The sequence below is a fragment of the Amblyomma mixtum genome, chromosome 3, assembly GCF_055824585.1.
Source record: "Amblyomma mixtum isolate Tamu chromosome 3, ASM5582458v1, whole genome shotgun sequence".
Lineage (NCBI taxonomy): Eukaryota > Metazoa > Arthropoda > Arachnida > Ixodida > Ixodidae > Amblyomma > Amblyomma mixtum.
This window is the reverse complement of record NC_143014.1, coordinates 90936117-90957578: the sequence shown is the minus strand read 5'-3', so window position 1 is coordinate 90957578 and position 21462 is coordinate 90936117. Positions and strand designations below refer to the sequence as shown.

Here is a 21462-nt window from a genome sequence, read left to right as displayed (position 1 = left end):
CCATCATGAAATGATGTTTGAGCGCTCACTCCAATTCCTGTTTACTGAAATTGGTTTGTACTAGCTGCGACTGGATGAGGGAGGCGGCGCTGCAACAAATTTTTTCCCGACCACACGCATCCCGTAAACTTTTGCGGCCGAATCTACGTCGTCAAATGGCCCAGTTCCCTGATCCATAAGCAGCACTGACGTGTGCGATGGCTGGACTCCGCCCCCCTCTTTCTTCCTTTCCTTTCGAACAGACACGGTGCGGATAGCTCGGGTTCGGGTTCTAGAATGGAAGAGAAGTGCACAGCATGCAGGCGGAAGCGGTTCAGGCAAGCCGTCTGCACTCGTGACTTCGCTTCACACATATTGCACGAATCCGCGGGTGCTCGGTCCAGCGTTGGTCCACTGCCCATTGCGTCAGCAGGGGAGCCAGCCAGCAGACGAAAGCGGCCTTCCGCACTCTCCTTCCCGCAGATAGCCTGCAGATGACGCTCCGCCTTAGCGTGTCTCACGGCTCGGGTGCAAGCCCTTTGCTTTTTTAATTCTGGCGACGTCTCGCAGTCTAGCACAGTGACGAGACCTGGGGCCCTTCGCCGTGAAGAACGTTTCCAGATGTCGCTCAAAGCTGCTACCGAAATGGCGCTGCGCCTTCCTATGTACCCACGTTTTTTTATTCCTCTTTTATTGTCGCTATTTATTTCTCTTTAGCGTCTGACTCTCTTCATGGAGATATTGTGCCATCGCTGTTCGCTGGGCATAAAGGAGTTACAATCTGCCTTTAAGCTGTGCATTAATCACCACGGCGAAGCAAGTGGGAACATTCGTCTTGTCGGCAAGAATTGCGTAGTTGTGGTGAGAAAAGAAAAACTGAATCACCAAGGAACTAGCAGTTTTTCATTAGTTATTTGTCGTCCCCGTAAGAAACAAATACACAAAACGAACTTTCATGTAATCTCTTATGTCACTGTTTCAGTGAAAGCAGCCTAGGACAACATCCCGTGCGAAAATAGGCCTTGTTAACTGATCGTAATGCGTTATTAAAAACTTTCTCCTTCCACAATATTTCCGACGGTCCGCGAGGGAGAAAACACACTGGTCCTTTGCTACGGTGTCCGCAGCGAAAATTTCTGCGACCCGAGCACGGTTCGGTCAAAACCATAGCGCATAGTCATGGGCAAAAGTTTACATGATGGCGGTTTGTGACAAAAAAAAATATCTCCGTGGGTTCGGGCAAAGAAGCCCACTGAAAGGCCTAGAAGTATATAGGGTGCATGCGTACTCCACCTTCTGTAGAACTACCAGCTGGCTGGCGAGCGAGGCAACACGGAAGTATTTTCTCCCACTAATCTATATCCTGAAAACTTGTGTCCATGACTGTACATTTCTCATCGCCAAAGACTGGAGGAAAGTAATCCTAGTGCTAATATTCAAGTTATGAACCTACCACAATATCAGCGCTCGAAGGGCGCACACCGAAGTGTTGTTCGACCTAAAAAGTCTGCATTGAAGTGTCTTCGCCTAGAGAAAAAAAACTTCCATCTCCGGCTCCCTGATAACGATTGTTTGCTCCCTGCACATACAGCCTTCAACATTCGTACTTCAGGAGACGAGCAACCTGCCGCTATGCTAAACCTTCGTTGGTGTTGCTGCCTGTGAGTAGAATAGCTGTAGAATGAGTAGGCAGGCACGTAGCTAGAACGAGAGCAAGAACGACGTCATGGTATGCAAAACAGCAAGTTTGTCCTCCTGACATCCAGGCGTTATGCGGATGGCTTCGGCCGTCCCCCGGTCACTCCAAACGGTTTTGCCGTATCCTTAGTTCGGAGTGGTGGAGACAGGCAAGGTTTTACAAGCTATGCCTTCGCGTTCACTGTGGCGTGATGACGGATGAACGACTGCGGCACCGGGTTTGTGAGGATTGGTACAGAACAGCGGACCGCCTTACCGAGTTCCTATGGAATTCCATTCGCCCCACGCTGCCTATCAGGAAGAAGACTTTAGCGACCACAAGGAAGGTTACTGTCCTAAGCCAACGAGAAATCGAAGAGCAACACCGGCGCACCCTGGAGCTGGGACCAAAGTTCTGCTTTGAGCCTGCCATGACGCCACTAGAGCGGTTGTCGCTCTCGCGTTCTGTCCCCAGGGCTGTTCCCGAGGCAGACAAACCTAGATGCGTGGAGGAGTGCTCTGCAATTGTGATGGACCATGGAAGGGCAAAGACACCAAGGCGAGTGGAAGGGTTGGTGAACTATTTGGTCGCTGAGGGCTTGAGGCCTCTCCTCTCAGACAAGGAAGGGTTCTTTGTCCTCGCCCCAGAAAAGATTTTTGCCCAAAAAGCGGGTGAGGCGGTGAAAAAGAACTTCAAGGAAGTAGCTGTAAAGCCCGCTGCCATCAAAAAGCAAGCCGTGGCGCTGCTGCAAGGAAGCAACCTTGAAGGACTGGCTACGGCCGTCAAGAATGGTAAAGGTACAGTTCTGGACTTATTCTTTACGGCAAAGACTCACAAGCCGGGCGTCCCTTTCAAGGCAATCATTTCTGAGCGGGATACATGGCAGCATGTTGTGTCGGGGTTTCTACAGAGGCACTTGAGATCACTCAATCTTTTGGACCCCTTCTTGGTGAACAACTCCGAAAATGTGGTTGAGTTCCTGTCAGCGCTGGACAGAAAAAAGTACTGCGCCTTCAGCATCGATGTGGAAGACTTGTTTTATTCGCTACCCCATCCTCAGCTGATGAAGAGAGTGAAAGACTGCATTGTTAAAGACAATGACGAGTTGGCGTTTATGGCGGAATGCGGTGTTTCAACAGAGAGTTTCCTTGAACTGCTTTCTTTTTACTTGGAATCGACCTTTGTTGGGTGGGGCGGTAAGGCGTACGTCCAGAAGTCGGGTGTTAGCATCGGCTCCCGGGTTACACCTGTATTGAGCGATATTTATCTGAGCAGGATGGATCAGGAACTGGCGGAGGATCTTGGTGATCAAGCGCTAAGAGTTTTCCGCTATGTCGATGATTTTTTGATCATTTTGAAGTCAAACTCTCCCAGGGCGGTTCCGGACGTCGTAAAAATGTTCAAGGATGCTGGTGGCGGCCTCAAATTCACTTTCGAGATGCCCAGCTCGGATACCCTCCAGTTTCTTGACCTCAGTATCGAGTACCTGGATAATGGTGTGTGTTGGGAATATCACCCTAGAACGAAGAAGCCACTGTTGAACTTTAGCTCGGGGCATTCCAAAATAGTCAAGGCTGGTATAGCCACGTCCTGCTTAAAAGCGTCCCTTGCGAAATCCTGTAACCACAAAGTTGAGGCTAGCTTCCTGGCACAGGTGGAGAGGCTGAAGAAAGCCGGGTTTCCGGAGCAGTTGTTGGCTCAAATCTCCGAAAGGATCCTGGCCAAGAAAGGGAGTAGTGGTTCCAATAACAAGCAGGACGAGGGACGGAGACGTGTGGTGGGAATTCCGTACGTTCATGGAATTTCACACCGGCTCAAGAAAGTGGGGGCGAGGTACGGAGTGGACGTGATTTTCACGGCCAAAAATAAGCTTGCGCGGATTTGTAGTGCTGTGCGTAAAAAGCTAGAGTCTGAGGGCAGTCGTGCTGGAACTGGTTGTTCGGTAGCGCACAGGAAGGAAACTAGGTTCACAGAGTGTAACACTGGAGTTGTTTACGAAGTGCCGCTCTCGTGCGGAAAAAAGTACATCGGCCAGACGGGTCGTTGTGTAAACGAGCGGATGGCGGAGCATCGTAGGTCGTTGAAGGGCGCGGCTTCCTCCAATCTCGCCGTGCATTGCCAGGGTTGCGAAAAATGCTACCCTCATTTGAACAGGACCAGCATCTTGTTCAAACATAGCGATCAGGTATGCAGGGAGATGGTGGAGGCTTACCTAATCAAGGAAGACTCAGATTCCTGTGTGGCATCACCATCTGTGGCCTTGCTTGATAGGGAGATAACCTTTTTGGCCAGTTTTCTTAAGGCGAGCAGGCGATATGGGTCTTTGGCGTGATACCAGCGTGACAGTTAAGGTTGTCGTGGTCTTGTTTGTGCGCAGTTTTTTGGAAGAGTAATTGACGGTTGCATCACGGTGCACGCGTGGGGATAGTGGGTGATTGTGTTTTGGGCTGATTTTCGCGGTTGTTGTATTTTTGTACTTGTCTCACTGTGGGTAGAAGATACTTATATAGGCCTCTTCATGTGAATAAAAATTCAGTTGATAGTCTGCGCTCGTGTCGTGCCTTCTCGTTCTGTGTCTTTGTTTTTTTGCGCAGTTTTCAGTATGAATTCCTACCAACTAGCCCAGTTTACCGTTCTTATTCCCTTAGTTGCCTAACGCCATGTGCTTAGCTTCATCTCGCTCAGACACCCTGTGCGTAACGGACGACTTAACCGAGAACGTCCTCTTATGAGTCCCCAAATTTAGTGTGCGCCAATATGCTTCACACTGATAAGCATTTGTTGTAGAGTTTCCACTGAAATTTCTTTTTCACGGACTAAATTAATGTGAAAGTTCAGTCAACTAAAAACGTTCTAAAAGGTTTTTTTTTTTATACACTTCAGTACTCTTACCTTGAACAGCGCGTGACAGGCGCACGGCGCATGTACCGTCAACACAAGGAAGTCGCAAATCATAAATTTTTGTCAAGTAAAGTCCCGTTTAAACTTCCAGACTGCATTCAGAAAGCTACCACCAGGCGAACAAGGCACACTACACAATACACACTGGCTCCGATTTTTGCAAAAACAAATTCCTACCAGAACAGTTTTTTCCCTAAAACAGTGAATGAATGGAACAAACTACCACCGACCATTTTTGAATCGAGTAACTTTCTATCAGAACTGGAATGTCTTTTTTTTCCCAAGTAAAGGCGCCTTGATTGCACTGTATTCTTGATTTTTTCTTCTTACCTGCCATGACTTATGTACCATGTCATTTTCTCAGTCTTTCTATAGTAATGCCTCTTTACGTTGTACTTTTTGTATTTTGGACTGATGTGCTTTTTCTTGCATAGTTTTGTTCCCATTTTTTTTGTGGACAAGTATTCATTTGTTGCCAGACTTACTAGTGTTGCATTTCTGGACTTTTTTCATTTGTTTGTGTAGCCTTTTTACTTTGCACAGTTTGTAAAATGCCCATCCTGCTAGGGCCAAAGCATTGGACTGCAGTATGGTTAAATAAATAAATAAATAAAACGAAAATGCAGTGACGCTACAGTTAACCAAAAACTGCGTACAAAACTGATGTCGTTTTTCAATTTTATTTCACAGAATTGTATCATGATGAAAATGAAAGCAAAAGTAGCACTCATTTGTCAGATATCTACTACGTGAAGTGCACTTGGGTTATTTAGATGTTTATGATTGAGATGCGGAAAACATGTATATTGAAATCAATGGGCATCTGTTGTGCCGATGAAGTGGCGAAAACTTTAATAAGTTAAATGAGTCGTGTATTTTGATATAAATAAGTTGTGAAAAAAAGGCGAGAAATGGAGCAAAATACAGCTTATACTCTTCTTCCGTAAGCGCGAGATGTGAACAAACGCTGCAGACGAATTGGGGAAGACGGACTCAGAGCGCTGCGTTCACGGAGAGGGCGATTTCTGCCGCGCTCCACCGCATGCACACAATTATCGGCTGCTCGCTGGCTTGAGCTTTCGTAGCTGAAAAGATAATCTCCAGATGTCACTTAAAATAAAAAGGAAAAAAATTACAGCTGGTAGCATTGAACGCGTTCAGCACTCCTATAGTTTCCACGTTCTCGTATTTGTTCTTTTTCACCACGACGCCATGCGCAACCCACGCGAAGACAGTAATTCCAGCGGTTTGCGATGTGGTTTGCAAAATAGCTGTAGTCCCCTCTGACAGAGCCGAAGTCAACCTAGGCTGTGTTTCTTTTATCTGCGCTAGAGTTCAGATTGACAGAGGTCAGCAAATTACATTCGCAGCATCTGGAAATCTGAACAGGTACATTAACAGTTTGACGGGCTCGTTGCTGCATCATTATATTCGACGCAGATATACTGGACATACGCTGCCACCTAGAAAGCGTGTCACAGAAGCAAAAAAGATAGACGTGGGCAAATAAATGTCTCGTAGCTGCAAAAGCATTACTCCTTTTCCTCATTCTTGCCGCTGTGTATATATCTGGATGAAAATCATAACTGTGTCAGTGTTTTCGTATTCCCAACGGAGTTTTCTTTTGTTTCCGCAACGCATTCTTTAATTTTCACCTCACTAGGTGAATCGAATTCGACCAGAACGAAGCGTTCGCATTCTTCGGTTTGTGATCAAGAAATCGCAGAATGAAGCAATAAAACACGCTTTCGGATCAGCTAACACTCTCGGTCTTTCTCATGAGGCGCCGAGTGCCGTCTTGGGTGATCGACTCTGCCTTATGCTCAGCAGCTAATGCCTTTCGCATGCAACTGTGAATGACTACCTCTGCATGCATGAGTCAAAGTTCTTGAAAGATTCTTTTGGTATTTCTCTTGTCGTGCCCTTCCTGAACAAAAAAAAAAAAATGTAACGCGAAGGGAGCCAATGCAGTACTCTCCGCTTGCTGACAGACACCCTGCGGTGGTGGCGGGGCGCTGCGGCGCGCCCTTTTCTTCACGAGTCCAACTCGGACTTGATGATGTGGAAGGCGAGCGCCTTGAGGCCGCTGAACAGCTCGTCGCCCGTGGGGGTGATGAACTCGCGCGGCAGGATGAAGCCAAAGAGTCCGCGGTCGCGCAGCTCGATGACAAACGTGTGCTTCACCTTGGCCTTGTCGTAGACCCAGTCCAACGCGGCGCCCGACGTGATATCTGCACAGTTCAGAATAGCCACGCAGGTTTGATCCGAAAAAAAAAAATCGTTCTGTGCGTTCTGGCTCGTGACACGGCCCGCATTCAAGAATGAAGGAAAATGTTTTACAAGTTTATTTACAGCATTTTGTTTCCCTGTATTACGTGTACATAATATGCGCGCATATCATGCGTGCGAAAAAGGAACTATAAAGGGAACAAACATGCATGTGTTGAAAGTCTAAAAAAAAGGAAAAATGAAAAGCTCTTGAAGACGCATTGTGACGTCATAGACTCTTCGTGGTCTATGACGTTTCCCTCTACCATCATCACTACCCTCACCCCTTTGAAGAGCTGCAGCAAAAGCGGAGTGTGCTTTTATTTTTCCGATATAAAAATGCATCGGAGCGTTTGTGCATTGATGCATTAACTTCTAAATTTCGGACGGTGGTACTTCATAAACTGACTCCACGGATATTAAGTTCAAACCCAGGAATGAATGGCCCCGGTAAAGTTAATAGACAGGCATGCATAACTGCGTAATTGCTGAACAGTTCATCGTTATGTCTGTATGCTTATGCGGCCTTTTCGTCATGTTTATCAAATATTGTACATTTTTAAGCACTCTTTAGTGGTCGTCATGGTGCCAGTAGAATACTTTAGTGTACCGTAGGTGCTGTAGCGGTACTGTTACTGCCTCTACCTCACAGCACCTCCTCCGGCGCATTACTTCACAGCTCGCATACTTCACAGCTCGCATGCTTCACAGTTCACTCCCAGAGGCAGGGCAATAACAGTTTCCTCATACTGTGCATGAAGATCACATGTTTGCATCTGCACTTTGCAGCAGTCGTGCTTGTTGTCCATGTTCTGCAGTTTCTAATATCGGACGTAGTGACACCAGAATGGTCTTTTTTTATGACATGCTGCGACCTGCAAATCAAAGTTTTACGCCATTTTTAAATAAAAAAATTTTCATAAACTTCAACAAGTACACCGTATTTTAAGCTTAATTTTAGCACCATAACGACACGGGGAGAGAGAGAGAGAGAGAGAGAGAGAGAGAGCGTAATTTTATGAAAGGAAAGGAGGAGGGGTCGGCCGGCGGTAGGATGACCCTGGCCTGCTACTCCACACCGAGGAAGGGGGAAAGGGAAAGCAAAATGAGAGTTAGGGTGCGAGCAGAGAGTGATGTTGTCATAATACAATATGGTGTGGTCTGGGATATAGAGGACATCATGCACACACTGGGCGGCACTCGTCTCGCGCAGACGACGTGTAGCACATGCAGCTCACATGTCTTCCACATGCACATGTTTTGCACACACACCAGTTCTCATTGCACACACACCACGCACAGTTAGAGAGAAGAGCTCTGCACACTCTCATATCCCGGCATAAACGCGTGTGCGCTCGCATTACGCACTTTTGCAGAAAAAGGTCGAAGTGCGCAGGCACACGTCCCGACACAACCGCGTATGCACATGTGTGGTCCGCACCGTGCACCGTGTAGGCGCGCACAGCACACGCAAGGGTCACAGATGGGAATCTAGGCCTATGTCACATAAAAACCTGAAAACAACCTTCATCGCACACCAGCCGTCAGTTTGTTTCTCCCTGGCTCCTAGGGTAGTTTCCTCAGAGAGAGGGAGAGTGTCCAACTGTCTGAGTGTATATTGCAAGACCCTCCTCGCATCAGTGTAATGAGGACAGTCGCAAATAATCTGATGAATTATCACAAAGACACGGAGATGCTAAATGACAAATGTCCTGAGTATTAAGCTTCGATTCATCCATATTATACTAGTTCTCTTTTTGTGACTGGACCTGCTTTCCCTTAAAATAATTAGTACAATATTGTTTGCTGTAAAATAGTTAAATACGGGAGCACATTACGGGAGAAGCGGATGTTCCCGTATTTACGGGCACGTTAAATACGGAAGAAGCACTGTTAAACTAATGAGATCCAATAGTGCTTGCTCTTGGGCCATTTAGTGGATTTAGAAAATCCAACAAAATATTTTTTCTTGTGTATACGCGTCCTTGTACTCGCTGGTACCACCTTTTGTTAGATTTTCAAGATGTCGAACTAATGTCGAGTTGGCTATCTGTTGTGACACAAAAGGAATAAAATACAATAGTTGTTTCCTTCAGAACCGGAACTCACACAGTGTCTGGCCTGCGGTTCCATGACGATAAAAGGCGCTGTTCCGTTTTCGAATAGCAGTCACCAACTTCTCCAGAGCCTCGTACTGAAAAGCAGAAAGAACGCCGGAATGAGAAAACCGGGAAAGGCTTAATCTTATACAGGCAAACGTTGACGTCGAACGCCCGTTAGAATCCGGGCATATGTCCGGTGCTGCCATGCTTGGATTGTGAAAGAGGCAGAGCTACAGACCAGACGGCTTCCGCCAGTTCCTCGTTACGACAGATAGGACCGTCGACCGTACTTGTCTCGAACGCGGGCACTCTTGCGGGAAACCAACGGGATCAGTAAGCTAAACTGAAAATAAAGTTTTTCTTATTTCGGTGTTACTAGGCCCACGTTGCTCCTATGATGCTTAAGTGGATCACTGCCAAAGGATGAGTATATTCATTACGAAAAACCTAATTCGAAAATATACACGAATGACGACGTAGGTGAACATAACCAGACTCGCTGATGTGATGTACGCACGGTCAGAGAATAGCGTAACCACGCCTACCAGGGAAGGCACTGTATCCTTGGTTTTTAACAATTTTTAAGCGCACCACTACCGCCACCAGCTCTCCCTCTCGGGCTCTGCTATCTGTGCCTGCGCATGGGCATGCTTGCCACAGTAGGCGAAGCACACGCGTTGTTGGTGCGTCACAAAGTATTGGTAGAGCGGCAGCGGCATGTTAAATATGCCGGTGCATTCCGCCATCTCCAACCGCTCTCTTTAACAGCTCCTTAATATGGCGCCTAATATTCAAATAGCCATCCCTGTGGGCAGAATTAAGAGCTTTTCCTCATCTGATTTGAGGTGCATTAAAGGGCAGCACTGAGAAGCAGTAAATCCGGCTCCTACTTGTCCAGTAATCAGAGTATGGCGCACTTTAAAAATAGAAAACATTAGCAGCATTGCTAGTTCAGACAACAGCAAAAAAAATTACAGACAGAAGGAAGGAGGGAGTAGTTGATAAATTTTTGCTCACAGGCGTATACGCCAGGGACGGCGCTGTGAGCTTCGCCTGAGCCAAACAAAAATACTTGCTGTTCGCTTGCATATTTCCTCCCGCCGTTCAGCGCCAACAGGACAAGCGCACGTATAGTGAGCAGCGTTTTCTATATGATCAAAATCAAATTGCCTAATGCGTACAGTTATATTACTGCAGCAGTGTAATGTTTCTTATCTGCATCGTGAATTCAAAACAATCGTTTGCTGACATATTGACGGACAGTGTTTCTTTTCTAGTGCCTTGCTGGTAGTTGCAGCTAGAGCTCTGGTGTTCGGCATATTTCCATTAAAATACCGAGACGCATTCCCTACCCGCCACGCTTGCTGCAAAAAAAAAAAAAATTCTATTCCCTGTAGCCTAAGCGACGCGAAATGTATGACACAAGTCACTATGTGAGACACCACTCCCATGCTGTTTTATATGCGTTGTGCCGTCTCTCCCCGCAGCCGTGGCGGCATCAAAATCTCTCGGACCACAAGCTCACCAAAGAGGCCGTTTTATCGCCCGAAAAGGTATAGCTCTGTCTTTATGTCCTGATAATGTGTTGCCCTAACTTTGCAGCCTAAAGCTTGAAGCATGCATGATAGCTGGACGTGGCAACAAGACTTTGAAAATGGCGACCAAGGGAGGATAAGGTTATCGGAGCATTCCGTCGCCTATTTATGGTCAGCGGATATATTCGCGGCTGCACAGACTCACGATACATGGCTTATGCTGTTTTTGTACCTGCGCACTGGCGTTGAGGATAGCTGTATTTCCTTTCGGCATTTTTTTCCATCTCTTTGTTTTTCCGAGGACGAGAGCTGTTTGCAATGTACACTGCAAGCGCTACTCGTACTTGGTTTTGCTGCGCCTGAACGGGTACGAACGCACTCGCACCGTTACGGGATGCCGACAGGAAGCGACGCGCAAACAGAGCTGCCAGGATGCTGTTCACCTCCAGAGAAGTGTGGCATGTGCGCCTCAGTGCGCACGCCTGTGCACTTCTGTTCCAACTTAGCGCTATCACAAAGCGTTGGCCCTTTGAATGCTTGGCGTTAGCGCCATGTTAAAGCGTTATATGCATCTTATAGCTGCCCCGCTTCATTTTACGTTTAGAACTTCACCGAACGCCCGGCTAAAATATTCGAAACAAAAGGCATTACCCATGATGATCAGTAACCGGTAGTTTATTTTCAGAGTTTCATTTGAATGCAGCCAGAGTTCGTACGACAAGCCGTGCAGCAGTGTACAATAAAAAGAAAAAATCACTACAGCTAAGATTGCGGAAAAGCGAATTGATCAATGTTTCGCTATCAGTGATTTGTCAGTTGGCATCATATGCGGTCTAATGCCCTCGGTGCTTTCCCTTTATTTTCTTCCTCGTACCTTCTGCGCGTATTTCGTGACTGGATTATATCCCAAGTTGTGCAACGCACCCCTCGAAATAAGCCACCAGTAACTAGGCATCGCGTGCTGTACACATCTTCTTTGTCTTAAGATGCACGCGTTTTACAAAATTCCTAGATAAGTGCAGCCTTCTCGCTTTCTAAAAAGGATGGCGACTGTGGGCGCGCGCCGGGTACCTGAGACCTGTAGTCAGTGGTGTATCCCTTGGAGTAGCCGTACGGTATCATCACCATCTGGCTGTACGAGTGCAGGTTGATGTACGCCTTGAGCCTGTCCTTGAGGTTGTTGATGCCGTCCCGGATAGCGCGGCTCTCAGCCTCCGAGAACGGAAATGTGCCGGCGTAGTTCTCAGCACACGGATTGGCGCTAGAACCGGCCACTGGATGGGGTAGACACGTAAACTGCGCGTCAACTGACTTCACATGTTTTCTCGGTGAATGCTTTACTAGTGCACCATACGAGGCTGGTTAAATGTTCCAGAGACTTACGACCGAAGCGCACATCGAAATTTCGGTTCGGGTCCACTCCACGGCAGAGGCTTGCCACGTTTCTCACTCTGTTCTTTCGCCACAGACGGTGCTGAGCAAGATGTTAGAAACGGGACGAAGACTGAAATCAATAAACATGGCACTTATTCTGCAGTGAATTACAGTTCGTTACACACACCGATTATCTGTTGTGTTCGTGCATGTGGTTGGCTGGATATCATGTTAGTCAGGCGTGCTTGAGACACTTCGCTGCTTTTCGGACGACTCGAGCTTATGCATGCGAGACTGATAGCATAAAGCTGAAAATCTGCGTCACACAAATGTTCGCGGCAGCATGCTGCCGATTATTGCATGGTAGCTTTCTCACGTGGAAGGAAAAAAAAAGAAAAGCGATTTGCATCCTCAGTGATCACATACTATCCCGCATGCACATTGACGGGAAGAATTAAATCTACTCCAAGCCTTTGTATTAGCTGGGATGAACACCTGCCTGTTCTTACAGTCAAAATTTTTGTACACCTCGCGCACAAGTAACACTATCGACGCAAAACTAAAAATAACATCAAGACCAGGAGAAACAAGTGAAGAAAGCTGACAGTCACCGAAACCCATGGAGAGCATAGGGCAATGTTTATACGTTTTTATTCTTTTTTCATTCATTGTTTTAATCAATTTCAGATTAATAGTGCAATTACTTTACGGCTGAAAGATAACTGATTAGAAAAGAGAAGAAAACCGGGAGAACAGGTAAGGAAGTAACCTGCCATTGGGAAGAAGAGGATCACGAAGGAAAAAAATCGTTATATGAGCAAATAGAATGACCATACATAGTTTTGGGATAAATCAGTCTACCCAGACGTTCGTCCCATACATCAAATAGTAAGCTTAAGTCTGTTTTCTTGATTCATCATCCCATGGTTTGTACACCTCCAAGGTATGTGAACAGAGGTGTCACGGAGGCCGAGTGGGCGGTTCGAAAGGGTTGAAGAAAGATGGATAGCTGGGCGATTTGGTAGCAGTTCACTGAGGGTAATACAGCTAGAAACACATGAAGGAACAAAAGAAAGAGACACCAAAGACGAGCGCTGCCACCACAAACACCACAGCGCTCGTGTGTTTAGTTCTTCTGTCTGTTTCACGCTGTACCACCCACAATGTTCCAAAGGGTTGCTTTGTTCTTCGCGCTTCCACCGATAGGCTTTTGACCTTGTACTATATTCAGATGCAGGTCACTGATAGCTGGTGCTGCTGTCGCGACCACTCCCAGAAGTCGAACCGTGCACTTACAGTTGTCCAGGTGTACTTGTAACCGTCGGCGTTGATGACGGGGAATATGTACCAGTCGAAGGTGTCCACCAGTTTGGTGATGTCATCACTGTCGTTGTAACCTTTGAGCAAGCGGTCAATGACGTACAGCGCTGAGGCCGTGGAGATCCACTCGCGTGCGTGGATACCGCTGTCGACCCACATGGCCGGCCGGCTCGAGTTGCCTCCGGAGCTGATCTGCGCACGCGGTCGACACGCAGCACCTCGAGACTTCATACCTCCATATTCCATTCCATAAAAGCTGCTGAAAATAAGCTATAATGCTGTTCCACATTGAACCAATGTCACGCTTTGAAAACGGACAACACGTCGCCGCTGAGGGTTTAAAAAGCGTCACGAGGTAACCCTGAGAGTGTCCTTTGGTTGCCACACGTAAGGGATTTTTTTTTCCCGTTGTGTGCTCTGCGATAGCGCGAGGAACAGTTTCAATATCGTAGTACCCACAACATTCGTAAGTTAGGATTTTACAGTTAACTAAGGAATCTATTTAACACCACGAATAAATATATAAAAAAGAAACGGCACGGGCACGAGAACGAAGCTAAAGCGCTATTGCGGGCGCTCGCCAGTCCACAAAGAATGTTTTCCTACACAAATTAGCAAAAAGAAAAGTTACGACTAATTTGCTGACGTTTATACTACTGAAGACTCGTGCTAAATTTCAAGAAGCTGTAGAGCAAGGAACAAAACTCCAAGTCGCGCAATTTTCTAAAAATAGAGCTATAATTGGATTTTTTTTTGTGAACAAAGCGCCGCTAGCCGTCGCGCGTCATAAGTGGGCTCTTTTAAAAGAAGCACACCTTCCCTGGCTTTAAAGTACTGTCAACAATATTGCTTTAGCTTCATGTTCACTACGCGCACCAGTTTCTTTTAAATCGCGACCTCAGATTACGTGGTGCCTCCTGTATGTACGAATCGGTAAAACATTATCTGCTGCTGCACAGACAAACAGTATAAAGTGTGCTGGCCTTATTTCCCGGAAATCTTGTCCTTGTTGACAATCGCACCTGACCAGATCTCACTCTCCAAACTAGTTTTGTTTATATCGTGTTTAATGCTGCCTATATTGTAAGAGCTGCTGTGGCGGGCCTCTTGAAAACAACGATTTCAGAATGGCGTGGCTGATTTTGGTAATTTTTAGCCTTGATATTTTGCTTAGCTTTAGTCGCGCCGGTGTACGCAGAAAAAAAAAGAAGGCTGAGCCAGTTCATACCTTGACCCCACGAATCGAAGCTCCTTCATCCGTCTTCCCGATGGTGACACGAGTAACGATGCTGGGAAACTTTTGGGCCGATGAATCCAAGAATCCGTATATCTGGAGAGCATTTTTAATGTGCGAAATATGAAAACAAAAATTGAGATAACATATAATGCAAATTATGTTAAGAAATGCCTGTTAAATAGTTAGTAGTAAATTGGAGTAAAAACACTTTTAGTGCGCTATTGTTTGTGGTTGACAGAGATGTACCACTAACCTCATCGAGAGTATGGTACATGTCGGTACGGAACGTTCCAGAGCCCCTGGCGTTGAGTTCTGCGTCTATTTGGTTGTCTATTCTTTCTCGATCAATCCACCTGAAAGCGTCAACAACGACAGAGAGGTCAGTGCAGTGGCGTTTACGTCGTTGCCGTAAGCCTTACTCTTGTAAGTTGTCAGTGAGAACGGTGTACTGTATTCCGCTGAGCTCGAGGTGTTTTTGAAACACAGAAACTTCGGATGGAGGCAGTCGTATGGTGATGTTCTGATCGGGTGCGACAGGTTCGTCCCAGAAGTCCAGCTGCATATTAGGTGTAGTGAGGTAAACGCATGGGCAACTAAGTAATATAGAGCACCAAAATACAACGCGCTCGCATACAGACGTCAGCTGTTGCCTAGGCTTCAGTAGCATGGTTGCTGTCTACTCAGTTTCATCGCAACCACTGGTAACAGAAAGTGATTGATGCAACGAACTAAGAAAAAAAAAACGAAATTACGCGTGCAATGACATGTTATAGTCGTCCTGAGGCAGATCCCGTACTGTTGTTGCCATTAAAAAAAGGACATCAGCTTTCTTGGAACTGCCGCGATTGAAAAAAAAAAACTGTTACATAAGGAATGCGACTGTTTACGTTGTAAATGCATGCGAAAAAGCAGTAGCTCGCAACTAGGCTTTAGCAACTAGTCCTCATCACGAATACCGGTTACAGCATGAGTATTGCTCTAATTCAGAGTCCACGTAGATTATGTGCACAGTTTAGCAGGTCTTTCACTTCGCATCAAAAGTAGCCTTACACCACCTTACACCAAAAGCGTTTAGCACTTACATGGGTGTTGTTCGTCTGCAGGTTCCGAAGAAGCTCGACAGACGACATAGAGTTTAGGTACGCCCTGACGAGCTTATGCCTGGGGTGTAATAGTATGGGAAAGGTATATCAGAAATTAGTCACGTACAACGATGACACTGAGGTTAAAGAAGATTAAACTGTTTGCATGCATGATTCCACTGACAAAACACCGTCTTCCGCTTGGTGCTTGGTATCATTTTGATGGTTATAATTTGTATGAAGTAAACAATTTCGCTACATACCCTTGAAAGCTAACCCTGGCGTTGCAGGCGCTGAGCAAGGTGAAGAGTAACCATGAGAGCAGACCACGCATGATACTGCGGTGCATTTTTCTTGCCTCCTGAAAGTAGCCCTGAAACAGAACACGACGTACTGAGACAAGCCTGAATGGGAAGAAGGCACCATACCGCCCATCGTACGCTGTCAATGTAAATAAATTACACATGCCGCTTCAAGGAAGAGTACTATGTCTGAGCACGTGTTTCCCAAAATTACTTTCATGCGAATGGCGCTTTGTAGAGCTTGACGCAAAGAAAATGGCTACACTGAGCTTTGCAACAGCTTTTCGGTTGTCTTGACAAACAGGCCTTGTCGCTGCTCATGCGATTGGATTGACAGAAATGAGAGCTTGCACGCGGATCCCACACCGATGACACCGCTAATTTTTTTCTGAGACAAGATGCGCTTAAGGATGGAAAGCTGAGCTCTGTTTCAAGGATTACATAAAAAGGTAATGATGCTTGTCCTCTTGCTCAGCAGTTGCGCCATTTAAGCATAGCTGCCGAGCGTATAAATGGTGAAAGTGACGGGGTTAGCCTCCGCGGTACTGTTACGGTATGAAGAACATTAAGTGAATGGAACCTTCCTTAAACACAATCAGCCCGAAAAGCCGGCAAGGTGCCTCACTGGTTATCGCGTTCGGCTGCTGACCCGAAAGACGCGGGTTCGATCCCGGCCGCGGCGGTCGAATTTCGATGAAGGCGAAATTCTAGAGGCTCGTGGGCTGTGCGATGTCAGTGCACGTTAAAAAACCCCGCGTGGTGGAAATTCCCGGAGCCCTTCATTACGGCGTACCTGATAGCCTGAGTCGCTTTGGGACGTTAAACCCCATAAACCAAACCAAACCAAACCAAACCAAACCAATCAACCCGAAAGGAATATTTGAAATGCAAAATGATTCATCTATAAAAAACAATTACGTTTTCAGCAAAACGCATGCACTGGTGGCTTTGCCTCCTGACCTCTGTAATTTTGTTCCCTGTTTCAATCGTGCGCACTGATTTTCACAATTAAGTTATGGTTCTGCTCATTACTGGAAGCCGTTATCAACTTCCCTCGTTAATGAGGTTTCGCGTTCCAAAACATCAGTTGGGTTTCGAGGCACATCGCAGTGGAGGACTCCGGGATAATTTCGACCACCTCGCGCTCTTCAACCTGCCGAAAATCTCGGCACACTAGACTTAATATGTGACTGCCGCGACCGGGACTCAGCGCGCGAACTCTTGCTAGCATCCGAATGCAATGCCTCCGAGCCATCGCGGCGGGTTCGTTACTGACATCATCGCAGCGCAGATTTATGAAATAGCTTCCTTTGCCGCAGCGGTCAACAAATCCCAACTGCTACGCACCAGTTTTGCGCGAATGGTCTATCAACTTATTTCGAGCCACAATGCACAGAAAACCACTCCGTGAAAAGCGCTGCAAACGCGCTTCAAACGCGTTTCAGGAGCAGAGCGTAATAGCCGCCGCGGTGGCTCAGTGGCTATGGTGCTCGGCTGCTGTCCCGAAAGACGCGGGTTCGATCCCGGCCGTGGCGGTTGAATTTCTTTGGAGGAGAAATTCGAGGCCCGTGTACTGTGCGATGTCAGTGCACGTTAAAGAACCCCAGGTGGTCGAAATTTCCGGAGCCCTCCACTACGGCGTCTCTCATAGCCTCAGTCGCTTTGGGACGTTAAACCCCATAAACCAGAGCGTAATAAGCACAGAATGTGCAGCTCTTAGTTTAGCGAGTGCATGGCAGACTTGCAGTAAGGACAAGTACTGTCCTCCGTATGCTTTACCTATGCGTTACCTGGGTGGACAACTTTATAACTCTCGAAACGCCCCCGGCCACGTGCGGTGCGAATAGTGTGAGGGATGCATGATAACCCAACCCGATAAAAGTAGCACGTACGGGGACCGTCATGAAATAGTGCCGCAAATTATAAGCACGCCTGACTCCTGAAGCATTCCGCTCTCGTGGCTGGTTCGTGGTAGTACCGTGGTAGTCGTGGTAGTACCAGAGACGTTTCGGTCTGGTACTACCTGCCACGGTTGTCAGGTGACGTGTTACGCCGACTATGTCGACGCCGACTACGGCGGTGCCGACTCCGACGACGACGACGACGACACGAAATGCAGGAACGGGCGCCTAAGAGCAGCGCTCTAAAATAGACAAAGAAGTATATTCCATTTCATCGCCTGACTACGTCGTTCTCGCTGAATTCCTATGGGGGCTGTACGACATTTAGATATAATTTATGACCAAAAGTAGCACAGAAGGGCAGCCCAAATAGCTGAAAGGCTTCAATGAATGAGAATGAGCTGGCTGTTGATCGTTTTGAACGAGGGGACAGTCTTGTCCCAACCATGAACAATATTTTCACAATCGCAGAAACAGAAACCAGGCGCGAACCTTAACGGTGGCAAATGTCCACAGCAGGGACGTGGATGCGCAGCACGCACGAGACGCCGTATACAAGCTCTGTGTACCGCGTCTCCAGAGCAGCGCATCCATTCGCCCATACAGTACCTGTCACTGGAACGTAATCCAAACCAAATCGGAACTGCTGATTCATAAGCTGAACATATACAGCACCAAGTTTTTCGCGACCACCAACGAGGGCGCGGGGAATCAGAGGAGCGACACCAAATCATCCAGCGGAAATTTCCCGCAAGAGCCGGCCGGCCATGACCGCGCACATTGCTTTCCTACCTTCCCTCACCTGTCGCAGCTTCCGGGCGGGGAAGAACGGGAACGATGATGCGCCGCCGTCTGCAGCTGCAAACGCGCGAAGCTGCCGCCGAGATGTCTGGGCGCCCGGGGAGTCCCCGCTGAGCGAACCGCACGGTCAGGATGCCGCCCACGGACAGGTTTCTTCGCCCTGACCGTGGAAAGACAGTGCGGAGACAGCGCGGAGTGGTTTGTCGACTTTGGATGGCGTTCGCGGTCGGCGTGAATCAGTGGCGCGGGGCCGCCCTTTGGCCCATTTTGGGTCAACCGGCTTCCGTATGACACCTTGCGGCTCCTTTCCACTCATCGCCTGACCCTGATTCCATCACTGGGAAGGAAGGCGGGGTGGATCGCTCCACCGAGTTCCTGGCATGGGCATCTCCACCACCACCTGTTAAACTGTTAAAACACGCTAAGGAACTCGGCATGTCCAATTACTGTGCATGTGCCGGCAGAGCCAAATCAAGAGCCTGTTCTCGTGTGCTCTTCTGCATGGCACCGTTATAAACAAGAGTACGGAGTTAGTAATGCTGAACTATTTGCCGCTAGCTTCATGACCTATTCTACCGCTCGTTGTTGACTTACACTGCCGAAGCCGGCTTGAGTTGTATATTTAAACATTTACGCCATTGAAGGGACATTCGAAACAATTGATTGTGGTAGCACGAAGAAACAAAGAGCCTGCGGCACGCGCTGGATTGTACAGTGACTGGGCACTGTGCGATAACCTCGCTGTGTCTGTATGTGTACCGCTCTTTTCCCGAAGCTTTCAGGTAGCCGGATTCACTGCTTGACCATTTAAGTGGATGCATACATATTTGCACCCCCTTAACTTCAAAACACTGAAGAGGCGAAGGAGAAAGTTTTCACCCCCAGAAATCAGGCGCTGTCGGGATGCTGTACAAACCGCATTGCAGAGCCCTGAATCAAGCCCCTTGGCCTGACAATTTTTCGGAAAGACACCGCCTATAGCGTGAGGTGTCAAGCACTCCTTTAATAACTACAGGCCGATTTCACCAACTAACGGTTTCTGGTATCACTTCGCGCACTCTCGTCTTAACTCCTGAGTGGCTTAACAAATAGTTGTCTCTTTGCAAGTCTCAACGTAGCTCTCAGCGTGGACGCTCTTTTAGGTCTCAGTTAAATGAGTTCATGACTGAAGTTCATCACTGTGTGCATTCGGAATTGCGTCTCTTGCATTTCTTTCGATTGTGCCAGACATTTTCGTCTGCATCTTTCAGCAGCGGCTAATACTGGCTATTGCAATTTTCTTGGTTCAACAATTTCCTGTCTGAACGTCCTCAGTTCGTTGCTGCCGCAATGCAAGTACGCCTGTCCCATTCAGCTGTAATCTGGCGTCCCTTAGGCTATGGTTCTTAATTTTTGTTTCTTATTGATGTTAACGATCTACAGAGCACTGTTAGATAATGCATTCTTCTGAGCTTTCGTTTGACAGGAAAACGCTAACACTATTTTAAGTAGTGCATCACGTGGTTTAAAATAATATCAAAAGAGAAAATTAGAAAACTACAAGTTTGGCCCATTATCTCTTACCACGACAATGATGTCCTGGTTGAAGGGTTCCGCCCAAAAAATATGTGGTCCCCTAACCTGCAGCACATCCAGCACGTTACTGCAAGACGTATATTACACATCTGGCTTGTTTAAAACAATGTTGGTTCAGTTAACTGAGAGGCCTTGCTAGGTTTCAGCGCCATTCAGGGTTCAGGTTTTAGGCGTTCAGGTTTCAGAGCGCTTAAATCTTGCCGTTATAATTGACCGACAAAGCTTCGAATATTGACCCATAGGCAGCAATAAACTGTTATTGTTATACGGTGCAAGGGGGGAGGGGGTGTCACGAAATGCGCATCAATGATTTGGCAGGCTCGCTAAGTTTATCTCATCGATATGGTGCAATCTCAATGGTCAGAGCAAATCTTCTAGATACAGAGCCCTCGACTACGCCATTTTGTCAGCTGAAATGGCGAAAGGGGGCAGTCGAGGTTTAAAGCGTAGTTTAAAATTTCTACCCCTTCATGCAAAAAGTCGTAACGGGCGTCATTAATTTATACATATAATTTGGTACATTTTCTACCCTTTCAGAGAACTCCGTTTGCTACCAGCTCATTATTATCTCGCTTAAACTACCGTCTTAAAATCAACACTATGCCTACGCACGGGCAAGCATGCAGCTAGCACGTTTTTCCCCCCTCTTTTCTCTCTCTTCTCCAAAAATCCAGACAGTCTATACTCTGGGAATTGCAGGTTTTGCGGCGTTGTTCCGCCTCGCTTTGTCTATTTTGCTTTCTATGTTAGGAACAAAGCAAAAAGGAGGAAATCCACAAATATGCAGCAGTCCACCACGACGGATCTCGCCTTAACGCTTTCATGAGCTAGCCCGTACCCAGCCAGAGTGCTTGTCCATTAGGCATTGATGACAGCGTAATCACAAGCACATATAACGCACCGCATAACAGTTTTTATTGCAGTGGTAAGTATGCAGATACAAGAAGAATGTTTACCTAACACCAGCGGCGTGCGCGCCCGTGTTGCGAGAGTAGGAAAGATTAAAGAAGACGTGGAAAGGGCACGTCTCGTTTACATGTGCTCCGAGAACCTGACTGATATGCCTTATCTCAGGAATCCCAGCAAAAAAAGTATGTGCAGAAAGAGAAGCATTTGGGAAGGAGGGAAAGTATGAAGACTGGTGAACATTTAAAGGTTCTGCCGCTATCCAGAATCCGTTTACCCAGTAAAGTGCATTTCCCCTTTTTTTAGCCCTTGTTGCAGCAGGACATGTGTAAGAACAATTCCTCACTACACCTTTAATAATTCCGAATAATCAGCCGCACATTTAGATTGTCACCGTGAAATACTGTTGGAAGGATTGCCTATTAAAAGAGTGAAGAAGACAATGTACAAAAATAAATAACCCCAGCGTCATTTCTGCATGAAGTGTGGAACCTTGAAACT

General features: G+C 47.0%; 2 protein-coding genes across 2 annotated transcripts in view; both read right to left on the bottom strand.

Moving 5' to 3' along the window:
* Nucleotides 1-6592: 6592 nt before the first annotated feature.
* On the bottom strand, nucleotides 6593-20131 carry LOC149350928 (carboxypeptidase A1-like). Its single transcript, XM_089575578.1, has 12 exons — nucleotides 20044-20131; nucleotides 18482-18640; nucleotides 15740-15849; nucleotides 15477-15555; nucleotides 14814-14950; nucleotides 14648-14747; nucleotides 14386-14487; nucleotides 13134-13349; nucleotides 11847-11937; nucleotides 11535-11737; nucleotides 8936-9020; nucleotides 6593-6789 (listed from the first exon to the last, which is right to left on the bottom strand). Exons 3-12 carry the CDS (start codon nucleotides 15823-15825, stop codon nucleotides 6593-6595), a joined length of 1296 nt encoding a protein of 431 aa, XP_089431704.1. The 5' UTR covers nucleotides 15826-15849; nucleotides 18482-18640; nucleotides 20044-20131.
* Nucleotides 20132-21375: 1244 nt separating this feature from the next.
* LOC149350927 (uncharacterized) overlaps nucleotides 21376-21462 on the bottom strand; it is a 9115-nt gene continuing 9028 nt past the window's right edge. Inside the window, exon 10 of the mRNA XM_089576952.1 lies at nucleotides 21376-21462. This exon is cut by the window's right edge and continues 307 nt beyond it. The gene's annotated coding sequence lies outside the window, so the exon portion shown is untranslated.